Below are 24560 nucleotides of genomic sequence, written 5' to 3' on the forward strand. Positions count from 1 at the left end.
TGCTAATTGCTGAAGTAACCCTTTAACTACATTGTATGATTCTCAGACAAGCCTGTTCCCAGCGATCCACACATGCGTTCATTAAGTCCCACCTCAGCCAAGAAATTCCATATGGAGGTCATGTGTAGTTTCTTTATTGGTATTGATTCTATATTCAAGGAGGTTTCAAACTTTTTAATGCCAAAGGTCCCACAAAGATGATGGACCCATACCTTTAAAATATCAGTGGCAACATGTTGTTTAATTAAATAATTGGTGTGGTACCAATAATGAGTGAATATTTTATTGTGCTATTTTATTCAAACCAATATAAATTATTTTTAAATAGGCCTATTATATGGAAAGCATTTATATGATTCTTAATAATTCAAATGTATTTATTTAGGTCCTTTGGTTAAAAAAAAATATTGATCTAAAGGCCTACTTTTTTTTCCCTCTCTTTTATTTTTCTCCTCTGAAATTTTCCGCTGACAACATAGCGGTCCCTTGGGGGGGACTCAGTTTGTTCCTGAGTCTGAAACCCCCTCCCTCCTCTAATTCAAGCAGATGTTTGTCTTCTGCAATGTCACTAATATAATACAATGTTTCCAGAGATCCTTTAAAGGGATACTCCACCGCTTTTTCATATTAAACTATGTTATTCCCTAAACTAAAACAAGTTGATACATACCTCTCTCATCTCAGTGCGTACACTTAATCTCTCTGACGTGCGGTGACGATCTGATAGCATTTAGCTTAGCCCACTAAGCCCAGTTTATTCACTATGGTACCAAACAGAGATCAAGTTAGAAGCGACCAAACACCTCCACATTTTGCTCATTTAAATACAGTTACAAGAATAGTTGAAGAATCAAGTGTGATGACATAAAATAAAACGTGACGCTTTTCTAAACGGGTTAAAAAGGAGATCTATAATGTATGGCGGAATAGCACTTTTGAGAGAACTTCGACTCGGTGCAGTAAAAAGTCCCGGCGGAAAAATCATTCATTTCTGTCAATAGGGGGGAGGGGGAGATGTGAGGGAGGATGTTTCTGCCGGGACTTTTTACTGTGCCGAGTCGAAGTACTCTCAGAAGTGCTATTCCGCCATACATTATAGTTCTCCTTTTTAACCCGCTTAAAAGTGCCACGTTTTATTTTATGTCATCATACTTGATCGTTCAACTATTTGTGTAACTGTATTAAAATAGGGAAAACGTGGTGGTGTTTGGTCGCTTCTAACTTGATCTCTGTTTGGTCCCATAGTCATCTATTCTTGTAACTTAGCACTAGTAGCTAACTCTGGCTTGTTTACAGCAAGTAGCCTGTTGTTGATCAATGAGCATTGTCCCTATCAAATAAAGACAAATTCAAATTCAAATGAACTGGGCTTAGTGGGCTAAGCTAAATGCTATCAGTTTGTCACCGCTTGTCAGAGAGATTAAGTGCACACACTGAGACGAGAGAGGTATGTATCAACTCGTTTTAATTAAGGGAATAACATAGTTTAATATGAAAAAGGGGTGAAGTATCCCTTTAAATTAAAGGGATAGTTCACTTTGAAATTAAATTTTGATATGTTTTTAGCTTACCGCATTGACTTCCGAGATGTAGGAGTATTTGTTTCCCCAGTAGTTTCAATTTTGATCATTTTAGGTCAAACCGTTCTTGTCTGTGCCTCACATAATGCAGGTCTATGGTCACCACCTCAAAGAGCATACACAGAGAAGTCCAAATTAAAGAATCCCCCATCGTAAGTACACACTGGTGGCCTAAGATACGAAACGAGCAGTTTGTGTGAGAAAACCAACAGTATTTATATCGTTTATACCTCTTGTACACCACTACGTCCGACTGATCCAAGGGTGCGCATGCGTGTTTGCTGTGGTGTACAAGAGGTATAAACGATATAAATACTGTTGGTTTTCTCACACAAACCACTTGTTTCATGTCTTAGGCCATCAATGTGTACTTACGATGGGGGATTGTTTAATTTGGACTTCTCTGTGTATGCTCTTTGAGGTGGTGACCATAGACCTGCATTATGTGAGGCACAGACAAGAACAGTTTGACCTAAAATTATCAAAATTGAAACTACTGGGGAAACAAATACTCCTACATATCGGATGCCCATGAGGTAAGCTAAAACATATCAAAATTTAATTTCAAAGTGAACTATCCCTTTAACCTTCCTTCTCTCTTCTGATTAGTTTTTTTGTCCTCTCTTCTCTCCCTAACTTTGACTAGTACTGTCCCATATTCAAGTTTTCGCCTAATGAAGATAAACTAGGTAATTACGGGTTTGGCAGAGTGGAAGTATGCCTGGTTATATTTATCCGTTTTGACAGTATGGGGTCGAATGTGTAAGGGCAGTCTGAATCTATAGAATTTACAGGGTAGTTCCTCTTCGCAACAGCTGCTATCTGGGACAATCATCTGTGGGACAGGTCCTCAGGTGATGTGCTGCAGATGTGGCTAGATAGAGCAATTTATTTTCTCTTTGGTAGTGTTAAAAGTATAGAGCACAAGAATCTGCAAGCTTTATTCATATAAATAGCAATGCTAGTGACAGGCTTTCTGTGTGATTTAGACTGTATACTTTCTTGGCAGATACTCTACAGGTATTGTACAAAGAGGTACCTTGAATATCTTGTTATATAATTACCCATTTTAGAAATTCATTTCATGTAATGAAGCCATAGGGTCTTATATCCCTATGGTAAAAGACAAAATGATTTCTGTAACACTAGTTGCACTAAAAGGAATTGCTCTCGGTTTGTTTTTGAGATAACATCATTGATCAAGCCAATGGTGTGAATTTGGGATGGCATAATCTCTTTGTCCAAATAATGATAATTTTGTTTATAATTTTGTCTGGTGGAAAAAATATTAAACACTTCCCCTTTAAGATGTTTTCTTATGAACAGGTTGCCAGTGTTCACTTGTGTAAGAAACTTCAATTAACTAAATTAACGGTGTACACCACTGCAGGTAAAAAGCTTGATATGTGCTGTAGCAAAAAACTAAAGGAGGACTCTTGGGAGTGGTGATCAGTATATCCCGTGGCTCGCTTTAAAGCATATGCACCTAGATGCTTTATTATTCATTACTTGTAAGATACCAAAATACTACTGAGAAGTAAATAAGACCCTGTTCCATCAATGACACTGTCCATTACAGTATCACATTTGAGTAAATCTTTAATGACCCTCATTGTTGGGTGATGTGTGCATCCAAAGGTGCTACAGTTGTCCTTCTTTTCCATTATTTTATAGTTTATGTTGTCATTCAATATCACTGAAGACAATTTTGCATCTGGAAACAGCATCCCCTGATAAAGCACTGCGGTAAAAAGAGTAAAGTTGCATAATCTGTCTTAGTCATGTTTACTCTCTGTGAATACTTGAGCATCAGGGTCGAGCACCTACCGCTCTCTCTCTGTAGAGGGAGGTCCTTTGCCGTAATGCGTCCTTGTCTTTCAGCTGCATTTTTATCTCTAGGGTCTAGCGATTTAACATCATGTTAGAGGTTTTTTGCTTTATGACATATGCCATGTCTTTGTACATATGACAAAAGGGGAATGAAGAACCCTGCATGTAAAATGTTTTGTATGTGGGAATGATCATTTGTTCATGGTTGTACATGTTCTAATAAAGTTGATGGTGCTGACATGCTCTGTGCTTTCTGGTGCAGTTGCGCATAGAGGCTTTTTATTCGTTAGAAGTGACTACGCTGCCTTTTTCTATATATGCTTGATTAAATGGCAACTCGAATGCTGAAACACCACTGACTTTGTGATTGGTCGATAGGTGGAGGGTGGAGCTTCAGGCCAAAACATCAACATCAGTTGAGGGCTGCAACAACAACTTTTAAATGACAATATCCTGGATGGACGACTGTTGTCGATGATATAATTATTTAAAATGAACTAGATTTCCTAATGTCTAGTGACATATCAGGGCCATTTTATGATTCATTGAAATACATTTCTTACATACAGTTCCTTTAACTATTTAACCCTTATTATAAAGTGTTAACGATTGTATTTAAAGCATTAATGTTGTGCAGTTAAAATAGCATGTATTTAAAATATAATCTGATGATCATCTCAAATGACTCCTAAGTCATGGAGGTTCATTGGTCAAAAGGTGTGTGAACCTTTATTGTTACAATAATATTTATTTTTATACCACTAGGACATGATAATCCTACAAGTCACCACGTGTGCATTTTCAATCTCAGTGAGGGACTGACTCTTTAATAGGGTGTCTCGTAGAGGTGCCTTGGGCTCTCTGGTGTGGCTGCATGCTGAGACTTTCACATTCATTACTTAGAAATCCCTAAAATACTTATTCAGAGTATCTCAGACCCTCTTGTATTGATATAAATGTCTAAGTAGAATTACTCGCAACCATTTAAACTAAAAATCATGGCTAAATTCAATTTCTTAATGCAACAAATTGAAAGTTTTGTTCTTTTTGTGTGGTATTAAGATGTTGGGTCTGTGCCTTATCTGCAGTTTATTCTTTATCTCATGCATTAGTTTGTTTTATTCTCTGCACGTGTACTGATGTGTATCCTTGTGTTTTCTCTGTGCGATTAGCCATGTTCATCTGAGCGTGATGTCGTCACTGTTCTCCTCTGTTCTCTGCGGTTACGTCACATCTCCATAGTAACTTCCTGCCGTGTGTGTGTGTGTGTGTGTGTGTGTGTGTGTGTGTGTGTGTGTGTGTGTGTGTGTGTGTGTGTGTGTGTGTGTGTGTGTGTGTGTGTGTGTGTGTGTGTGCAGTGTGCATTCTGGCTCGCTGCACAGGTAATGCCATTTCTGTGCAGCATGTCAGAGAGAAACACAATATTTCCAATGAAACTTTCACAATGAGCCAGAGCTTTGCTCACTCTAATGGAGCTGCTACTTTCCTCTCTAACATGTGTTTAAGGATAGGATATGCATGGTTAATTACTTAGCCACGTTATTTTGTTTTAGCCCAGTTGTGTAAGAAATAAAGGCTAGGGGCAAATTCTCTAAACAGTTGGGATATTTTGGTGAGCAAAAATCACACATGACATTCCTTTTTTTTATATAATGGTTGGACCATATATTAAATTAAATCTTCATCTTTCTTTTCTGCACTTTATTCACAAAAAGCAATGCTAGTCGCTTGCTGAAATGAACATTAAGATTGCTACCCATGGTAAGTAGGCAGTAAACTAAGTTTTATTTAAAAGATGTAATAATTTGATCATCAGTTGATCATGACAGCATTTATTAATCAAATGATGGAGACGCATTTTTACAGATATACACAAATGTAAGCACACTTTCATAAATTTATGTCAGCATCATCATTCAGAATCATTCAGCATTATAAGATAATGGCATTTATGCTACCATTTTATTGCTGATTTAAAAACATTATTGAAACAATCTGTTTTTGTGTTTTCTGCTTTCTCCATTTAGTTCAGTGGCTGTCGGGTGAACTTACTCCAAGTCTTTGTATACAAAAAATTTACTCATGTTATTAGGAATGGGAGAAAATGCAGTGCACAATGCCAGCATAAGTTCCTCCTTCTAAATAAAATAGCCAGTCAACAATTGGTAAAGTCATTGCGTCGCTGCTGTTAGAAGCTCCAGTTCCCATAGAAACAATCTGCGCATACACATGCACTTTGGTTGGACCAACCTGAAATACATGCTTTCAAATGCTATTTCAGTCTATGAAATACAATTGATTAGACAGTTCATGTCAGATTGTGTAGCTGATTTGAAACATTTAAATGTGAGTTTGATAAGCAGTTTTTGAGATTTCAGTATTTGGTCCTAAATGCTTAAAATAATGGATGTTGCAAATATGGCCGCTGAGTGAAATTACTTTTCTTTAGAAAGGGACGATGGCCCTAGTCTGCTGCATCCTATGCAATCTAACACTCAGAACTAGCCTGCACAATCAAGAATTGCTGTGTTAATATTGTTTCCAGTATAGATTTTGTGCCACTACCTAATTTACATAATTCCTTTAGTGAATCAGGTGCTAATACAACAGAAATATCGTGTTCATATATTGGGATCATATACCGATGAACAGTCTGTGTGGCTCACTTTTGTATTTAGCTTGCTCGTCTCTCATGTCCCAGACAGATCGCTGCTGTCTCTTAACTATGAGGAAGACACTAAGGTGTCACATTTTCCAAAAGTGTCACACCCGTCTTCACTTCACTACATGATTCTTTTGACATCTCAGGGGGCGATGAATTATTAAACAGTTTTTGCTAGGAATGTCAGTGCCTGGATCAGTTTTTTTTTTCATTCTTCTTCTTTTTGTTGATGAAGACGAACTCAAGTTTCCTATCAGTGCCAAAGATGAAGAACGGGGGGTTCTGACACTCTTTCCAACCAGATCCCAGTTCTGTATCACTGTTCGCGTCACATCACAATGTCAAAATGCGTCACGTCACAATGCACCACACAGCCCCGGAGCCCCATCGTGAGTGCTGTTTTTTGATAAATATAGAGGTTTTATTTATAGCGACTAGAGCGGTAAGTGGGGGCCAGTGCTCTGAAAAGAGCGCTCAGGAAGACGGTTAAGCGGAGTGGAGTAAGGGCAGAGGCGCTTGAGGACAGAGCGACCCAGATGACAGTGCTGCCAGAATAATCACCCCCTCCCAGACGAGCCCGGGCTGAGGCGCTGCTGCAGGAGCGTTCGCCTCGTGATGTCATTTGTATTACGCCTCGGCCTCACTCCGCACCACAGACGGCCCTCATGAATATTCTCCAGATGACTTTCGGGGCTCTGTTGCTCACGGTATCGCAAATGAGAAGTGGAGCCTGTGAGATTTTAACAGTATGTAACACATTCCGGCTCACTGTGTCCCTGTGAATGCGGTGTGAATAGAAGATATCACACAGTAATACTGGGCTGGACGGGTCAGCACTGCGAGGAGCCCGACTTAGATGCGTGACACTGAGACTTGGCTGGGTTGTGGATCTTAGTTTGTCTGACTAATAATAGATGGGAAAAATGGTGCCATTCTCACATTGACATTCAGGGCTAATGCATTTTCAATGGGCATCAGTAATTTGTGGATGTCTTGAAAGTCGCAATCTGAAACTTTTCATTCGCAATCTCAACTCAGTTTTAAGTTAAGAGTATCACATCTACCAACTGTTTTGGCTGATATCTGGTTCTTCTGTCAGACCTCTGTGGATAAAAGCATCTAGTTAGCTCACAAGCTTCTTTCATACTTTTATATTTGAATGTATGTATTATTTTTGATGTTAAAATTGCATTCAATACACAAACGTATCTGCCTTCTCTTTCTTATTCAAGTGTAAGTGAATCCCAGAATATTGCTTAGTTACACAATCACCATAGATATCACTCAGCATTTGCAAGATGTGGCTTTACGTTAGCTAAGGAACTTGTTTAAAACCAGACTCAATCAGGACGATGTTCTTCAGTATGAGGTGCATTTTGCAATGTATAACAAGATATTAATAGTTTTATTCAGAAAGGATGCATTAAATTGATCAAAGGTGACAGTAAACATTGCTACAAAAGCTTTTTTTTTTCAATTCAAGAATCTAGAAGAACAAAATCACAGTTTCAACAAAAATATTAAGCAGCACAACTATTAATCCTTAACAGCACAACATCAACATTGATAATAGTAAGAAATGTATTTTAAGCACCAAATCAGGAACATTCAGCTTTGCCATCACAAGAATACGTTACATTTAAAAAAAATAAAACAGAAAACAGTTATTTTAAATTGTGAATCCGAATCTCTCCAGATTCCCAGCTCCATGTTGGTGCTTCTTCTCTTCAGTTCACCACACTCATTTTCTAGGTTTCAGGTCAGAAGACTGGAATGGTCTTGGCAGAAGCTTCATTTTGTGCTTAGTGATACATTTTTGTGTTGATTTTGATGTTTATTTTGGATCAATGCTTTAATGGAAGATCCAACCACAGGACATTACAAGATTTCTAGCAGAGGCCATCAGATTGAGATGTTTTTATCTGTTGGTATTTACTAGAATCCATGATGCCATGCATCTGAACAAGATGTCCAGGACCTCCAGCAAAACAAAAAAATAAATAAAATAGACCCCCAACATTAAAGATCCAGCAGTATATTAACCATTGGCATCTGGTGGGTTTGCTGCTCTTTTTTGTTTTTTGTTTTTGTTTCTTCTGACCATAGAATCTGTAGTTCCAGTTGTGTCTGAAAACTGAATATGCTGGAGTTTGTTTTTAGATAAGCAAGGACATTTTTTCTTGAAACTCTCCCAAACAACATGTGGTGAAGTAAGGGTTTGATATATTTTTTGGATTTTGACCCAAAGACTAATCTCTGCTATTCTCCAGATGTGATCTTTGGAGAGTCTTTGGCCACTCAGACTTTCCTCTTCGCTGTACATTAAGACAATATAGACACGTCCTCTTCCAGGCATATTTATAATATCCTCGATTCAAGCTCAGTTATTGCCCTGATGGTGAAAATGGGGGTTTTCAATGCTTCATTTTCTTACAGCAGCTTTCTATTTTGTGATGCTTAATATTTTGCTGCACATCAGAAGTATATTCTTTGGTTTTACTCATTGTGATGAATGATTAAAGGAATTCTGTTTCTTCATATTTATACTCCTGTGAAACATGGTGATGTTCCTAGTCACCATGGTGTGCTAAAAATGTTTAATATTAATGGGAATATACTTCAGAGATATTTTACTCATAAAAAATTCTAGGGGTGCCAATAATTGTGGCCAATGTGTTTTGGAGAAAAAACATTTATTTCATAATGTGATTTTCCCCCCACATTTACTTCAATGAAAAGTTGTTTCATTGAAGTTTTTGCAAATGTTTTGAATGAAAGATCAAAAGGAGAAACAATGCAGATTTATTTTTACAGCCATCTTGGATCATATTTTCCAAGGGGTGCCAATAATTCTGACCAGAAAATATATAATTATTTGTGTGTGTAATTTTATTTTAGTAAGGGTTACCTTGCAAGAGGATTGTAATATATTTTACAACACAAAAAAGTATGTTGTTGGTGAATCTAGCCATGGTTCATGAAAATGTTTTTCCTATGTGTTTTGCAGGTTATAGCCTTTCCAGTCTCTCAGTTGAAGGCAGTGAGAAGTGGGAGAGTCGCAGGCTGCTGCAGGACTTTGACATTGACAGCAACTACACTGATGAGGTGCAGGTTGGGCCCAATGCTGTAAAGAACTGCACACCGCCTGGTAAGAGATTTAGCACCACACACACATAACACCTCACACAACCTACCTGCTCTTTTAGTTTAATAGCACAGATGAAACTGAAAGATGATTGTTTTTTAAGGAACTTAGCATGACAGATGACTAATGTCACGATTAACTGGAAACAACATCACAATGTGATTAGGCAAGAAGTCGTGTGACGTTTCACTTCTGGTATAGTTTTTTCCACTTTGGGATGTGTATCAGACTTCTATGAACCTCACAATCAAGTGCTTTTTAAAATGAAATATTCGTATGTTTTTTATTAGTTCTCCACCGATTTGTGAGTTCACAGAGGTGTTAGTCCTGTATCAGGACTCTCCTGTCAGTAACTCGGACACTAACCCTTTTGTTGCGTTCTGAGTGAGTAATCTTGCTGACACAGACTTTGCTATTGTTTCTTTTGGGGCTCGCTGCAGACTAGGGAACATAATGTGTATTTCAAACTATAGAGACCTGTGAGCCGTGGCCAGGTCAAAAGTTAACAATGGATTTCTGGCCAAGTTGAAGACCAGACATGTCCCCTAATTAAAACATTAACCTCTACAAATGGGGTCTGTGGAAGTAAAGCTGCGCTTAGACATAGTCCAAATGTAATAGAATTCTATCAGCTGCTATGGCTGAGTTTGATTTGCAATTTATTTGGTTAATGCCTGTACCATCAACCACGGTAAACACATTCACACCCACTTTTAATTTCTGACAGAATTAGTTTAAACAATTTGTTTCCAATCTGGTCCTCATTATTTTTCCTCGTTGTTATCCATTGTTTATATGCACATTTGGTGTAGATCTGCTGTGTAATTTGATTCGCTAGGCTACATTGTGCTCCACACTCTTGGACAATATGAAGAGGTCAATTAGAACAGGTCTGAGGGAAAGGCGAGGCTGCACAAAGGGGTCATCGATACTCTGTGGGTCTATTGATTGACTGTCTCCCTCTTCTTTCAAAGCTCTCCTCTTTCCCCCCGTAAAGCGTTTACCATAGACGGGGATTTACTACAGCACACCATTACTCCATTTCACTACAGAGTTTGTTTGTTGCTCAGGAACTTCATATTCATACTGTCAGCCTTTTGTATTATATACGTTTATAGTGGCCCCAAAAATTATTTGGATATCAAACCCACAGACATTTATTTTTAAAACAAATATAGCACAAACCATAAAAGCAAACATTCCACAAAATGAAGTGTGAAACTAGAATTAGATTTTGACGTTTGTAATTATAAAATAACATAAATCAAAGCTATGGGGGTCAGTACACGTTTTTTAATGCAATTAAAAGTCTCTTATTCTCACCAAGGCTGCATTTATTTAATCAATAATATAGTAAAAACTGTTGTGAAATATTACTGTTTTCTATTTGAATATATGTAATTTAATCATATGATGGCAAAGCTGAATTTTTGAACCAAAAAGCTGAATGGCAAAGACATTATTCTACTCTTCAGTATCACATGATCAGAATGAAGAAATCATTATGAAATGCTGATTTGGTGCTCCAGAAACATTTTTATTATCATAATGTTAGAAAAAGTTGAGCAGCTTAAAGGGGTACTTCAGCACTGGAAGGATTGATGTGTATTTAATCTGGGTAATTTTATGTAGTAGAAATGTGAAATTATTTTTGAATTTGGTGCTTTCTAGACTAGAGATGGTCCAAAAAATGTTTTTGGCTCATGCGGATAAAATAAAAATAAAAAAAAAACAACTCCCAGAACACACTTTCTTCGCTGCCCTACGAGGCCATTCACAACGCCACCGCTACTGATTTCCTGGATCACTTTCCTATCGCCCCTACAATTGTGTTAATTTTCATAAAAATAAAACCATTTTGTTAATTTAGAGAACAGACACTACAATTAAAAACTGAACGTTTCTATTCAATATAATGTGAGTGAGCCAAGCGAGTGTCACAGCACAAATGCAGCAGGAGTAAGATTGCATTCATCACTAGAGCTGAGTTAAGCGCGGGTGCGGCATGCATTCACAGCGCGTGTTCTGTCTGGCGCATTTTCAGATCATGCCTATGACAGTTTAACTTTCATAGGAATTCATTTAAAAAGTTGAAACACTCACTTTTCTCCTCACCGCTCCGTTTACATGACTTTACATCAAGGCGGGTTGAAAACATGCGCAAATAGCTCCCTCTACTGGATGTAGTCTTTAGCCGCTGGCCAAAAAAATCCTCAGATGACGCAAAATGATGATTTCAGAAATAAAATGCATAATTCTCTCATCTCAGGGGGATATGAAGGGGGAAGCACGATCATACGAATATACTACCGGATTTCTACTGGTACAAAGCTTAACGCTTAATGCTAAATCGCTGAAGTAACCCTTTAAAATTTTAGTGAAATCTGTGATAAAAAATGTTGTCAGGATATTTGGATGAATATAATGTTCAAAGGGGCCGAGCTTATTTGAAATATGCATCTTTTGATTGTACATATATATTTTTTATTATTATTATTTTTTTTTATTAATTTATTTTTTATTATTATTATTATATTAAAATAATGGTTAAAAATAATTGCACAAATGGCTCGAAAATGTGAAGCTGATTATCAGAATTATTTGAGTTTGTTTTTTTTATTTGTTTGCAGATGCCACTTAGTTTGATATTTTGCTTCTAATGCAATGAAACTAGCATATATTGTTAAATGTGGCTAGAGTGTACTTTGGGGCCACTGTATGTCGTAAATACTGTTATTTTATATGTGTTGGCTTGACTTTTATATTTTATATGTGGTTGAAGTAGAAAAAGGGAGTGTTTTAGGCTTAAGGGAAACACTTAATCTGCAGTGAACTCAGTAGAATGTCAAGTCGTATGAATAGTGAGATAAAGCAAAACGTATGATTTGACATCTGTCCAGAAATAAAACTGAGGAGGTCATTTTCCATGGGGAGCCATTGTATTTACAGTGAGCTCAGTGTGTTATGGCCCGGCTCTGCTGTTATGAGGTGTAAAGGGAGCAGCTTTGCGTCCGTAACACAGCGTGGCCTGCCTGCTTTTGTTTGTGTTTTTTTCTGTGGGCGGATTTGGGTGAATGTTTCCAAGTGGGGTCCTGGTGTTTTAGGAGGCTGTGTTCCTTGCCAAGCATCTCCTTGATCTTGCCGTTAAAGAGTGAGCTGTGCTCTTAAGCTCTCGCTCGTGTCCAGATGCCCGCTCCCCCACCCGTCTCTAACACCAGCCTGGCGCCTTGGCACAGGCTGAGGGTTTCCTTACTCTGCTGTTTAAAACTATTATTCCTTTAATACAGCTGTAGAAGTCTACACATTACACTATAGAGAATAAGTCTTGCTCGTATCGTGATTATTCAAACCTATTTTTTTGCTACACATGCACAAGTGTTGAGAATAACAACAGCATTTAAATGCATGAGTGAATGTTATCATTGCAAACTACAGGAGTCACTCCTGAACATGTGATGCCACGTTTTGGCCTCATTGCTGCAAACAAGAAATTTGGACATTGCTTAACACAGACGAGGCTTAAGCCTAGTCCCGGACTAAAATGCATGTTTGAACTATTTTAAATGAGAGCAACTACCACTTATATATCTTAAAATATTTTGTCTTAAGATGCACACCAGTAATGCTTTAAATGCCTAAACTGAACTAAGGCCTGATCCTGGCTTAATCTAGGCCATGTCTGTGAAACTGGGCTTAAAAATATAGGCTATTTTTGACAAAATGATATTAGACTGGAGACCTATTACTGTGCCATGACAGGGGGACCTCTTTTTGCCTTTAATATCAATAATTTATTCACCAAGGTTGCAATAAATTGATCAAAAGTGTAAAAGTTTATATTTTAAAGCTACACTGTGTGATATTTTCCCCCATCTAGCGGTGAAAAGGTATATGACCATCCAGTGAATAATAGTTTCTGTTCCTCTCAATTCTGATTTCGTTTTAACTCCTACGGTGGCCAATTTAGTCCAAGATTAACATGGCAACCCCCCTCTTCACATTCGACACGGTGCCATCGAGTGTTAAAACGCGAAAGGCGAAGCTTGAATTTACGGGTATGTCCCATTTTGTCTAATGTACTTTCAAGATGGAGGGGCAACATGGCGACCGGCATTCAAACCCCTCACCCGTATGTATTTTCAATGGCATATAATAACATATAAACTTACGAGAATACTTTATTACTTGAAAGAAGTAAATATACATTTAATGGGCACATATATTTTTGAAAGAACTAAGTGTTTTTAGCTAATAAACTAAAAAAGTTACACAGTGTAGCTTTAAGCAATAATTTGGAAATCTTATTTAAATAAAAAATTCCTCAAAGAATCATGAATAAATGTATCATGGTTTATTGCCAATGCTTATTGGAATGATAAAAGACCTGAGTAATGGCAGCTGGAAATTCAGCAAATATGTATAAAATATGTATTTTATTATATATTGATATATATAATTGCAGCCTTGTAAATGTGTATTTTTTTACATTTTAATTATAATAATATAATGATAGCCTATTAATGCTGCTTTTATATACAACTGCTTCTGACAATGTATTCTCTCTCTTTCCCTTCCTTTATTGGGCTTTGAAGGCAGAATCTCCCTCTCTCAGCATTCTTTCATCCTTAGTGTATTCGTAGGCATTTCATTTTTCATGTGTTCTCCCGGGAATCTTTAGGAGTACTGCCTGTGCACATATCCTCCGCGGCACTTCCTGAATATTCACAAATGCATCATAACAATCAGACAAACTGTCATTAGCTTGATTACTGAAGCTAATGAGCTGTTAATTAACTCTTCATCCATCAACTCCCATTGTCTGTCACACAGCATTTAATGTTGCTCAAGCAATAACAGTGACTGACTGGAAGCAATGCTGACAGATTATGACCTTTTGAACCAGTCAGAAAATTATGAATTTCAGAATTATTAGTATTTTAATTTTGTTCATCTTATATTATGCTCTCTAGCTGAAGTGTGCTCCTGTTTTTGTGTTTCTATCTACGCAGTTGGACATTTGGCTAGCAGATGAGTCATGTGACCTGACCTTTGAGAGCTGTGCTGACATTAGGCTTACGACAGAGAAAATAGGACTGTTGAAATGTGACTACACTTGGACGATCTGTCAGATGATTAAAATGCCTTCTCTCACCTTTTTTCACCTGTCTATTCTCTCTTTGTTTATTTTTTGCGGTTGCCATGCTGATGTCCTCCACATGAAGACCACAATGTTATATTTATCTTTTCAGAACTCACCTGAAAAATATTTTTTTCATGTATCTGGCATTTAGTCACATGAATTGAACAGAGTTTAAAATAATTCTCGGGTAGAAATAATGTTCATGGGTGCGGTTATTAACGTTACTGTAGTGTGAAGCAGAGCAGGACGAGTTTTAAGTGTTAGGACGTTACTCTGCATTCTCTCAGCGGCTGCTGTGACACTTGTTGCAAACTGCTAAGAGTAAAGCATTTCTGACGAATAATAGGAACCGAGGGTAACACAGAAATTATGCAATTGACAGGCGACTCCCTCTGATGTCCCAGTTCCTTGGTTAAAATAGCAATTTTCTCACAATTTACAAATAGTTGGAAACATTTGGGAAATTGTAAGAACTCAACTGAACAAAATATATAACAATGGCCTGGTGGTTTTTAAATATTTTACTGCAAAAATCCTAGTGCACCTTTAAGTTAAAGTACTAAAATAACTAAAACTAAATAAACTAAAACTAAAAATTAACTGATGAAATATATATTTAAACTAAAAAGATAAAATTGACAAATGCACAACAAATTTACTAAAACTAAACTGTACACAGAAAATATTACAATAAAATTTAATTCAATAGTACAGTCATATAAAAGCCATGAGACAGAGAAGGTACAGAGGGAATGAATAGATGTCCAGAAAGAACAAGAAACAGCGATTAATCCGTGGGATGTCCATGTTGAGGTGATGCGTGGGTAGTTAGCCAGGGCACTGCACTCTGCACACATTGACACAACACACACACACATAAGCCCTATTCGGACGGTAGTAATTGATTATTGTGGGGTATTGTAAGGTATCATTGACAGGGGCTAGCCTGTGATTTTATTATCGTCCGAATTCAGAATGTCAGTATTTTTCTCCCACCACCCACGTAAAAATGTTGTTGCAGCCCTCAACTGATGTTGATGTTTTGGCCTGAAGCTCCACCCTCCACCTATCGACCAATCACAAAGTCAGTAGTGATTCGGCATCCGGGGAACGGGATGCACGGCTCTGCAGTCATTTGAAAGTGACTGCAAAGTGACCTCCGCTTCGCGTCGGGCGGTTCTTCGCCTCTACACCGTGCATTAAAATCCTTTAATGCATGGCTAGCCGTGGATTATCCCTTACATATCATACAATCATGCTATTGACCTTGTGAGCAGAGGGTTCCCAGGTGCACAGGGTCACAAAACTCGCTCCTCCACCGTGAATAAATGACCATGAAAGCATGAGTTTTATCACTGTGGTGGCATGCACAATTTTTTACTGACTTCCACGTGAGAAACAATTACCGTCCACATTATGAAAGATGACCATTCAGCACGCGGCACACAGCTTGGACATTTAACCACTTTCTTCCTATTGAACTTTCTACAGCTGTTCATGGAAAGCTGCAAAGTGAGCTAACTTGCCATTTTTGGTTCTGCACAAATAATGAAGTAAGTTTTTGTGGTGGGAGAGGGAGTCTTTCCTCTTATATCAGTCATATTTATGTTCCTCTTATGAAGCAGAACCACTAACATGTCAGACCTCTTCTGTGTCTACATGAACACTGTGTCCACTGAAGACAAATGGAAAAAGTCAATGTTCTCAGAGGAATTCCTGATTTGGAGTTGTGTGCTCTCAAATGGCCTTTGTTTACAGTTTACACCTCAAAGGCTCAGTTTCAGATCTCTTTCTCTAGCTATTTGAGCTGCATTTGCACAATCAGTGAGAGAATGGACTGGAAATGTGCTTACTATGCGCTTTGCCAAAACGCCAATATTGCAGTTATAAACACAGTTTGTCTCTCTTTTGCAATTGTCACTCACTCTTTCTCTCTTTGTTTCTGAAATGTTGTCCTCTCTCCCACAAACATACACAGCAATAAAGCAACATATAGCATATTGAATATATTGACCATTATAAGATTTGTTTATTTATTTATTTTGGGTCGGTAAGATATTTAAAGGAACTGTATGTAAGAAATGTATTTCAATTAATCATAAAATGGCCCTGATATGTCACTAGACATTTATAAATCATGTTAATTTCAAATACTTATATCATTGACAACAGTAGTCCGGCCAGGATATTGTCATTTAAAAGTTGTTGTTGCAGCCCTCAACTGATGTTGATGTTGACATGTTGTGTTTTGGCCTGAAGCTCCGCCCTCCGCCTATCTACCAATCACAAAGTCAGTAGTGTTTCCGCATCCGGGTTGCCAGCTCTGCTCTGGTTACCACAGCTGCAGCTACAAATGTTCCTGCTGGATCCTGCATTATGTCTGGCAACCTCGAGTCAGGGGGAGGGGGATACACCGCTCTACAGTCATTTGAAAGTGATTGCAGTACCAGTTTTGGCCACAATCTTACTAAAACTTCATTTAAAATGTTTTTGAAAGAAGTATTTTATGCTCACCAAGTCTGCATTTATTTGATCAAAGATACAGTAAAAACAGCAATATTGTAGAATATTATTACAATTTAAAATATATTTTTTATTTTAATATATTGTAAAATTACATTACCTAGTCTTCAGTGTCACATGATACTTGAAAAATCACTATGTTGATTTGGTGCATTGTATTACATTATAGGGCTGGGACCGTATGGATTTTTTTATTACCGCAGTTGAAAAGCAAGAAATTCCCACGTTTCATTAGTAAACTGCTTTTAAACCCATGATATTTAAGATTGAAGATTTGGGAAAACAAACAAGATGTCCCGTTGGATAAAATGGACTAACGTTAGGCCTATTCCCGGAAATCTGATTTTTGGATGACCAGATCACTTAAATTGGGCTCAGCCTCCCTCTTTCATTCAATAGCAGAAGCTATTTAAATATGCAAATCTTCTCCAATCCTAGCCATGGGCGTTTACTCCCAAGTCTCCAGTGCGGCACACCCATCAAAACCCAGCGTTCAGGAGAGAGCCAGTGTAGAAAATAGCCCATTACTTATTAGTTATGATGTTTCTGAATGTAAAAACCACATAAACGTCATTAGTTGACCTCAGACAACAGTATTTTTTTTTTAAACAGTTCATGACACCTTTAAATAAACAATGCTATTAGCTAGTGCTGTTCGTTCTTAGTAAATTTCCCAATTTTTTTGTTGTTATTGTTGTTTTATTTATTTATTTATTTATTTTTATGCCGGATAGAATATGAGAACATCTCCAAAGAGACCCACAGATCTTCTTCCAGTTTGCTTCAAAGCCATATGCTTTGGACCAGCCGCCCTCCTGCCACAAGTACAGAGCAGAGAAAGAGAACCCCCTAAGATGTTTTAGTTTCCTTGTTTAACTTTACCCATCGCTGACTCTGAGCTACCCATCAGACAAACAAGTAACTCAAAGTAAAAGCGCATCACTTAGAATAAACAGAGGCTTTCTCAGGAGACATTCCCTGGTGGCTCAACCTGGATATTTTAGACAGGCTCAAACAGATATTTGTTGTCCTCTTCACTGTGACTAACCAGGTTTTTCCTGTGACTCAGGTCCCTTTGAGGAGAGATTTCTGGGAAATGCTGAGGCAGAGAATTTAGAGAGAGAGAGAGAGAGAGAGAAACGCATCACGCAAGCATTGGTAGAGGGGATGTTGATTCTTTAAGTCAAGGCAGGCTGTAGTTGGTTAAAGGATTAGTTTAACCAATTTCCCAAAAATGAAATTGATGTCATTAATCACTCACCCTAATGTCGTTCCACACCCGTAAGACCTCCGTTCATCTTCGAAACACAGTTTAAGATGTTTTATATTTAGTCCGAGAGCAAGTGTATGCACACTATACTGTCCATGTCCAGAAAGGGAATAAAAACATAATCAAAGTCGTCTATATGTGACATCAGTTAGTTAATTAGAATCTCTTGAAGTATCGAAAATACATTTTGGTCCAAAAATAACAAAAACTACGACTTTATTCAGCATTGGCTTCTCTTCCGGGATTGTTTTCAAACCTTAAATAAAGATTTTGTTATTTTTGCATTATTATTACAAAATGAATATTTTGCAATTCATACTGATTCTAAATTGTTAAGACAGGACATTGCTGTGTGGTTGCTAGGGTGTTCTAGGCTTTTGTTAGGTGGTTACAAGAGTGTTCTGAGTAGTTTTAAGTTGGTAAGTCAAATTAGTCCATAGCCAAGTCTATATGATATTATCATCCCTAAGATTTATTGCTTATCAGTGTAAATGTATGGGTAGTTTGACACCAGGCAAAAATAAACACCTTAGCAAGTCTCACTTTATGTAAGGCACAATGTATACAGCAGAGTTTAAAACATATTATATACTTATGAAATATTTATGATTTTTATTGCCGTTCAATTATTTGGCGTTGGATTTGAAAAAAAGAGAAGTCTCTTATTAGCATGGCTGTATTTAATTGTTCTTAAAACACAGTAAAAGGTAATATTGTGAAATGTCATTACAATTTAAAATGGTCTATTTGAATATTTTAAATATTTTAAAATGTAATTAATTCCTGTAATGGCAAAGCTAAATTTTCAGCAGTAATTACTCCAGTCGTCAGTGTCACGGGATCCATATTTCTGTGGAAACTGATTAAAAAAAGGATTCCTTGATGAACAGAACGTTCGAAATAGCAGCATTTATTTGAAATAGAAATATTGTTTTAACATTATAAATGTCTTTTTGGTGAGTTGTGATCAATTTGATGCATCCTAGCTGAATAAAAGTATTTAAAAACTTTTGAACTTTTGAAACACGAGACCTGGTGCGAGATCTAAGATGGCGGCTCCCGTCTGCTAGATTGTAAACAATTCCAGCTGAAATACCTACATTCTGTTTTATTTATTTTTTCTCTCGGTTTCCTCCCCTTCCATACTTCTTTCATTTCGTCTTTTTTTTCTCTCCTTCCCGTTTCCGGATTATAATATTATACAACCTGGATCATCTCGAAGAATACATCGACGCGCACTACAACACATTCTGCTGCACCATGAACAGGGACAAACCGGATCACAACAAGAAAAGTAAAGGTAATCTCACTCCAAACTCCAAGAGACCTCGTCCCGAATCACCTTTCAGCCCAAGTGCAACACCATCCACATCACCCAAACCGACGTGCTGCACTGAGGTAAGCGACATTTTGCTCTCAATCGAAAATAAACTCACCGGACTTGATACCAGGATTGCACTTATAGAAGTCATACACAAGGAACTCCAGGAATTGCGACACAGCTTAGAATTCAGCCAAGAACAGATAGACACTCTCACTAAAGAAAATAACTTTTTAAAGGACTCCGTTCAAGCACTTACCATTCAACTCACTTCCGTTGTCGCCGAAAATAAATCCATCAAAGAAAACATTTTGGACTTGCAATCGCGCAGCATGAGGGACAACTTAGTTTTTACAGGCATCCCGGAACAAACTCCAGACGACCCCGAAAAATCAGTCAAGGACTTCATAATAAAACAACTCAAATTACCAGCGGAAACAGTCCAGAGCATCACCTTTCACCGTGTCCACCGTATCAGATCCAAAAACATCAACAACAGACCACGAGCGATCATCGCAAAATTCGAACACTATAAACACAAAGAGCTGGTTCAGAAGCAAGGCAGACAACTCAAAGGAACAAACTATGGACTCAATGAACAATACCCAAAGGACATTCTCGAACGCCGGAAACAACTCTTCCCAATCCGAAAACAGAAAATGAATGAAGGAAAAAAGGCAGTCATTACAGTGGACAAATTATACATAGATGGACAATTATATCGCGATAAGGATATTACTCCCTGGCTTTTCTGACACTTCACTTACATTCCTAAGTCAATAAATCATAAACTGAAATTAACACACTCACTTCTTTCTCTCTTTTTTTCTTTAAACCTTAGATGTTGTTATATTTTTGCACCTAGGTCTTGTGTCCCCCTTCCCATGTCCCACCATATGTTGGTATTTAATGGTTTCTATTTTGTTGTTGCTGTTCTGCTGTGTATATTCTGTCAGTTGTTTTTGTATTTATGTTATTCTGCTAACAACATTGCACACACACATATACACTACTACACACAGTCGAATATATACACTCACATGAATACATATAAAGTACTAACAGGCCCACACATTACCGGTAATATACATTTCTGTCTATTTTTCACTAAAACATGTCATCTATCACTTTTGTAACCTGGAATGTTCGTGGACTTGGTTCTCAGACAAAGAAGGTCAAAGTTTTTAATCATTTAAATAAACTACAAGCTGACATATGTCTCCTGCAAGAAACACACCTATCAGAATCAGATTATAAAAATATTAAATCATCAAATTATAGTCATTTATTCTCGGCTCACTACAACACAAAACAAAGAGGAGTATGCATTCTAATAAATAAAAAAATCACTTTTGTTCATAATTCCACCATTACAGACTCTGAAGGACGTTTCGTTATCATAAACATCTCCATTAATAATAGCCCTGTCACAATTGGTAACTTATATGGCCCAAACACAGATGACCCAGCTTTTTTTCAGACTTTTTTTTCTTCAATTTCAAAATTTTCTAATTGTCCAGTCATAATTGCAGGTGATTTCAACACAGTTCTAGATTCAACAATGGATAAATGTAATAGTTTAGGCAATAAACGCATTTGGAAATCTGCAGAAACCATAAAACAGTTCATGAGTGATTTTGGTCTTGGCGATAGTTGGCGTCTACATCATCCTAACAGTAAAGAATACTCATTCTACTCACCAGTACACCACTCATATTCCCGCATTGACTTCTTTCTTACCAGTAATTCTATCATATCAAACATTTCTGAATCAAAGATCCATCCAATAGTAATTAGTGATCATGCCCCGGTAACATTAAAGTGGAACACAACTAGTCGAAATAAACCTACTACCAGATGGCGATTTAACACATCTCTCCTGAAAGATCATGATTTTGACAGTTATTTCAAACGAGAGTGGGCATGCTTTCTAGAGATGAATGACTCCCCGGAAGTATCCCCATCTCTTCTGTGGGAAACGGGAAAAGCCGTACTAAGAGGGAAAATAATTTCATTCTCTGTTTACAAAAAAAGGAAGGAAAAGGACAAACAGGTAGAATTGGAACAAAAAATTAAACAACTAGAAGACATTAACATCAATAACCCAACAGAAGAAACTCAGGATTCATTAAGAAAATATAAACTCAAATTGAATGAATTAATCAATAAACATACACAATTCCTAATTCTTAGGCTAAGGCAAGAAAGCTTCCATCATAATAACAAATCTGGTAAATATCTGGCAAATCAAATCAAACAAAATAAAGAAAAAGCTACAATACCATTGATTAGAGACACAGCAGGGAATTCCACCAACTCACCAGAAGAAATAAATCAAATCTTTCACAATTTTTACAGTAAATTATATTCCTCCGATAAAGACCCAGATCAGAAAGAAATCAACTCATTTCTCAACAATATCAACCTGCCTCAACTCAGTAAAGATCATATAAATACTCTTGAAGCACCCTTATCAGAATATGAACTTTTGAATGCCCTTAAACTCATGCCAAACAATAAAGCACCAGGCCCTGATGGATTCCCTGCTGAGTTCTACAAACACTTTTGGTCAACTTTATCGCCACTCTTCATCCGTATGATAACTGAATCAAAACAAAAATCAAAACTCCCAGATAGTATAAACACTGCCACAATTTCACTCCTTCTTAAACCAAATAAAGATCCAACATTACCTTCAAGTTATCGCCCGATTTCCCTAATCAATGTAGACATTAAAATCATCACTAAAACACTAGCGCATAGAATAGAAAAAGTCACACCATCTATAATCCATCCAGATCAAACCGGTTTCATCAAAGGTAGACTCTCATCCAGTAACACACGTAGACTATTTAACTTAATGCATTATTCATCAACTCAAAAAACCAAAACCATCATAGTTAGTCTCGATGCAGAAAAAGCTTTTGATAGGGTCAATTGGAAGTTCCTGTTTTCCACATTAGAGAGGTTTGGTTTTGGGGAGTCATTCATTAATTGGATCAAAATTCTATATACATCACCTTCAGCCACTGTCATCACTAATGGATTAACATCACGCACCTTCACACTACAACGGGGGACTAGACAAGGATGCCCACTCTCACCTTCATTATTTACCATTTTCATTGAGCCATTAGCAGCAGCTATCCGTCAAAACAGCTACATTAAAGGAATTCAAACAATAAACATGCACCACAAAATTAGTCTTTACGCTGATGATATATTGCTATATTTACAAGATCCTCCATCATCACTACAAGAAACGATTAAACTCATTGATTCATTCTCAAATATCTCTGAATACTCGATTAACTGGAGTAAATCTGCTATACTCTCATTACATTCCAACAGCTTGGATGTGACATCCCAGACACCACCTATTCCTTTGTGCACCAACTATATCACATACTTAGGCATTAATATTTCCCCTAGGCTGTCAGAGCTGTTTGGACTCAACTTTACACCATTACTGAAAACAATAAATGATGACCTGTACCGCTGGATGAATCTACCACTATCCATTATGGGCAGAATATCAGTAATCAAAATGACTATACTCCCTAAATTAAACTATTTATTTACAATGACTCCTGCACTACCCACTCTCACTTGGTTTAAATCACTAGACTCAATCGTCACTAAATTCTATTGGAAAAATAAGACCCCACGAATTAAATTGACTACTCTACAGAAACCAAAAGCACAAGGAGGACTGGAAGCACCACATTTCTACCACTATTTTTTGGCCAATCAACTCCAAAATATATACAAATGGATTCATCCTAACCCATCAGAAAGCACATGGCTAGATGTTGAACAGTCAATTTGCAAAGACATTAACATTTCAGAACTACCTTTCCATACTCAGACAATCAAAAAGCATCACTGTTTTAAAACACCAACAATAGCCGCAGCTTTGACAGCCTGGTGGAAATTTCATCAAATCACAAACACTCCTCTTGCACCGTCTAAATACACCCCGATCTGGAATAACCCCGATTTTATAGTTAACAAGAAGCCACTCAACTTACGCACATGGGTAGATAAGGGCATCACACAACTTCAACACATCCTCCTTAATAATAACTGGGCACCATTTTCCCACTTAGTTCTGAAGTACGGCATTGGGAGTAATTGTTTTTTGGAATATTTACAAATCAAGTCATCTATTCAATCAAAAATCGACACTCAGACAATTAATCTAGATCTCCCTCCTCCAATCTTAGAGCTAATTAATATAACATCCCCCAAAAAACTACTCTCCAAAATATATAAAATAATATCCAAATCAGACAACACATTAAGCCTGCCCAATGCTAAATGGGAATCAGACTTATCCATTACTCCCAATGCCGCTTTCTGGTCACAAATTTGTAAAAATATTTACTTCATGACAAAAAACGCCAACTTACAACTTATACAGTATAAAGTTCTTCATAGATCCCACCTAACTGGACAGAAATTATTTAAAATGGGTTTTTCTTCAGAAACATGCTCACATTGCACACAAAACACCCCAGACACCTATTTACACGCAATTTGGCATTGCACCTCAGTTAAAACATTTTGGGAGAACGTTACTGACTCACTATCCAACCTTATGGGTTGTCACATCCCACTATCTCCCTCTCTCTGTATATTAGGTGACATATCCATAATCAGTTTAGACAGTACAAACAGTCAGTTACTCCTAGTGGCCCTAACTATCGCCAAGAAAACTATCCTCATGAACTGGAAATCAAGAAACACCATACACATTACAACTTGGAAAAATTTACTAATAGAGTACATATCCATGGAAAACTTGTCTACCTCTACTCAAAATGATACATCAGAATTACACCCTTCTTGGTCAGCTCTGTTTAACTTCCAACAGTCATGAATCCACTCACCTTCTTTGTCTGAAGCCATCCTTAATGATACACCATCAATAATGGGGGGAGCGGGGTCAGGAAGAGGTAGCAACACAGACTATTATTAAATAAATAAAATTTCTTATAAGATTATATTGGAATCTCTCTCTGTCTCTATCTCTCTCTCTCTCTATCTCTCTATCTCTATCTCCCTTTCTATTCTCTCTCTTTCTATT

At 37.3% G+C, this 24560-nt stretch overlaps 1 protein-coding gene across 1 annotated transcript in view; it reads left to right on the plus strand.

Annotated features, from left to right (window-relative positions):
* Positions 1–24560, plus strand: part of slc24a3 (solute carrier family 24 member 3) — a 118179-nt gene that overhangs the window by 24522 nt on the left and 69097 nt on the right. The window contains exon 2 of the mRNA XM_067421516.1: positions 9080–9220. Within this exon, the coding sequence (XP_067277617.1) occupies positions 9080–9220 (141 nt within the window). The remainder of the gene's footprint in view (positions 1–9079; positions 9221–24560) is intronic.

Source organism: Pseudorasbora parva, chromosome 17 (assembly GCF_024679245.1).
Source record: "Pseudorasbora parva isolate DD20220531a chromosome 17, ASM2467924v1, whole genome shotgun sequence".
Taxonomy (NCBI): domain Eukaryota; kingdom Metazoa; phylum Chordata; class Actinopteri; order Cypriniformes; family Gobionidae; genus Pseudorasbora; species Pseudorasbora parva.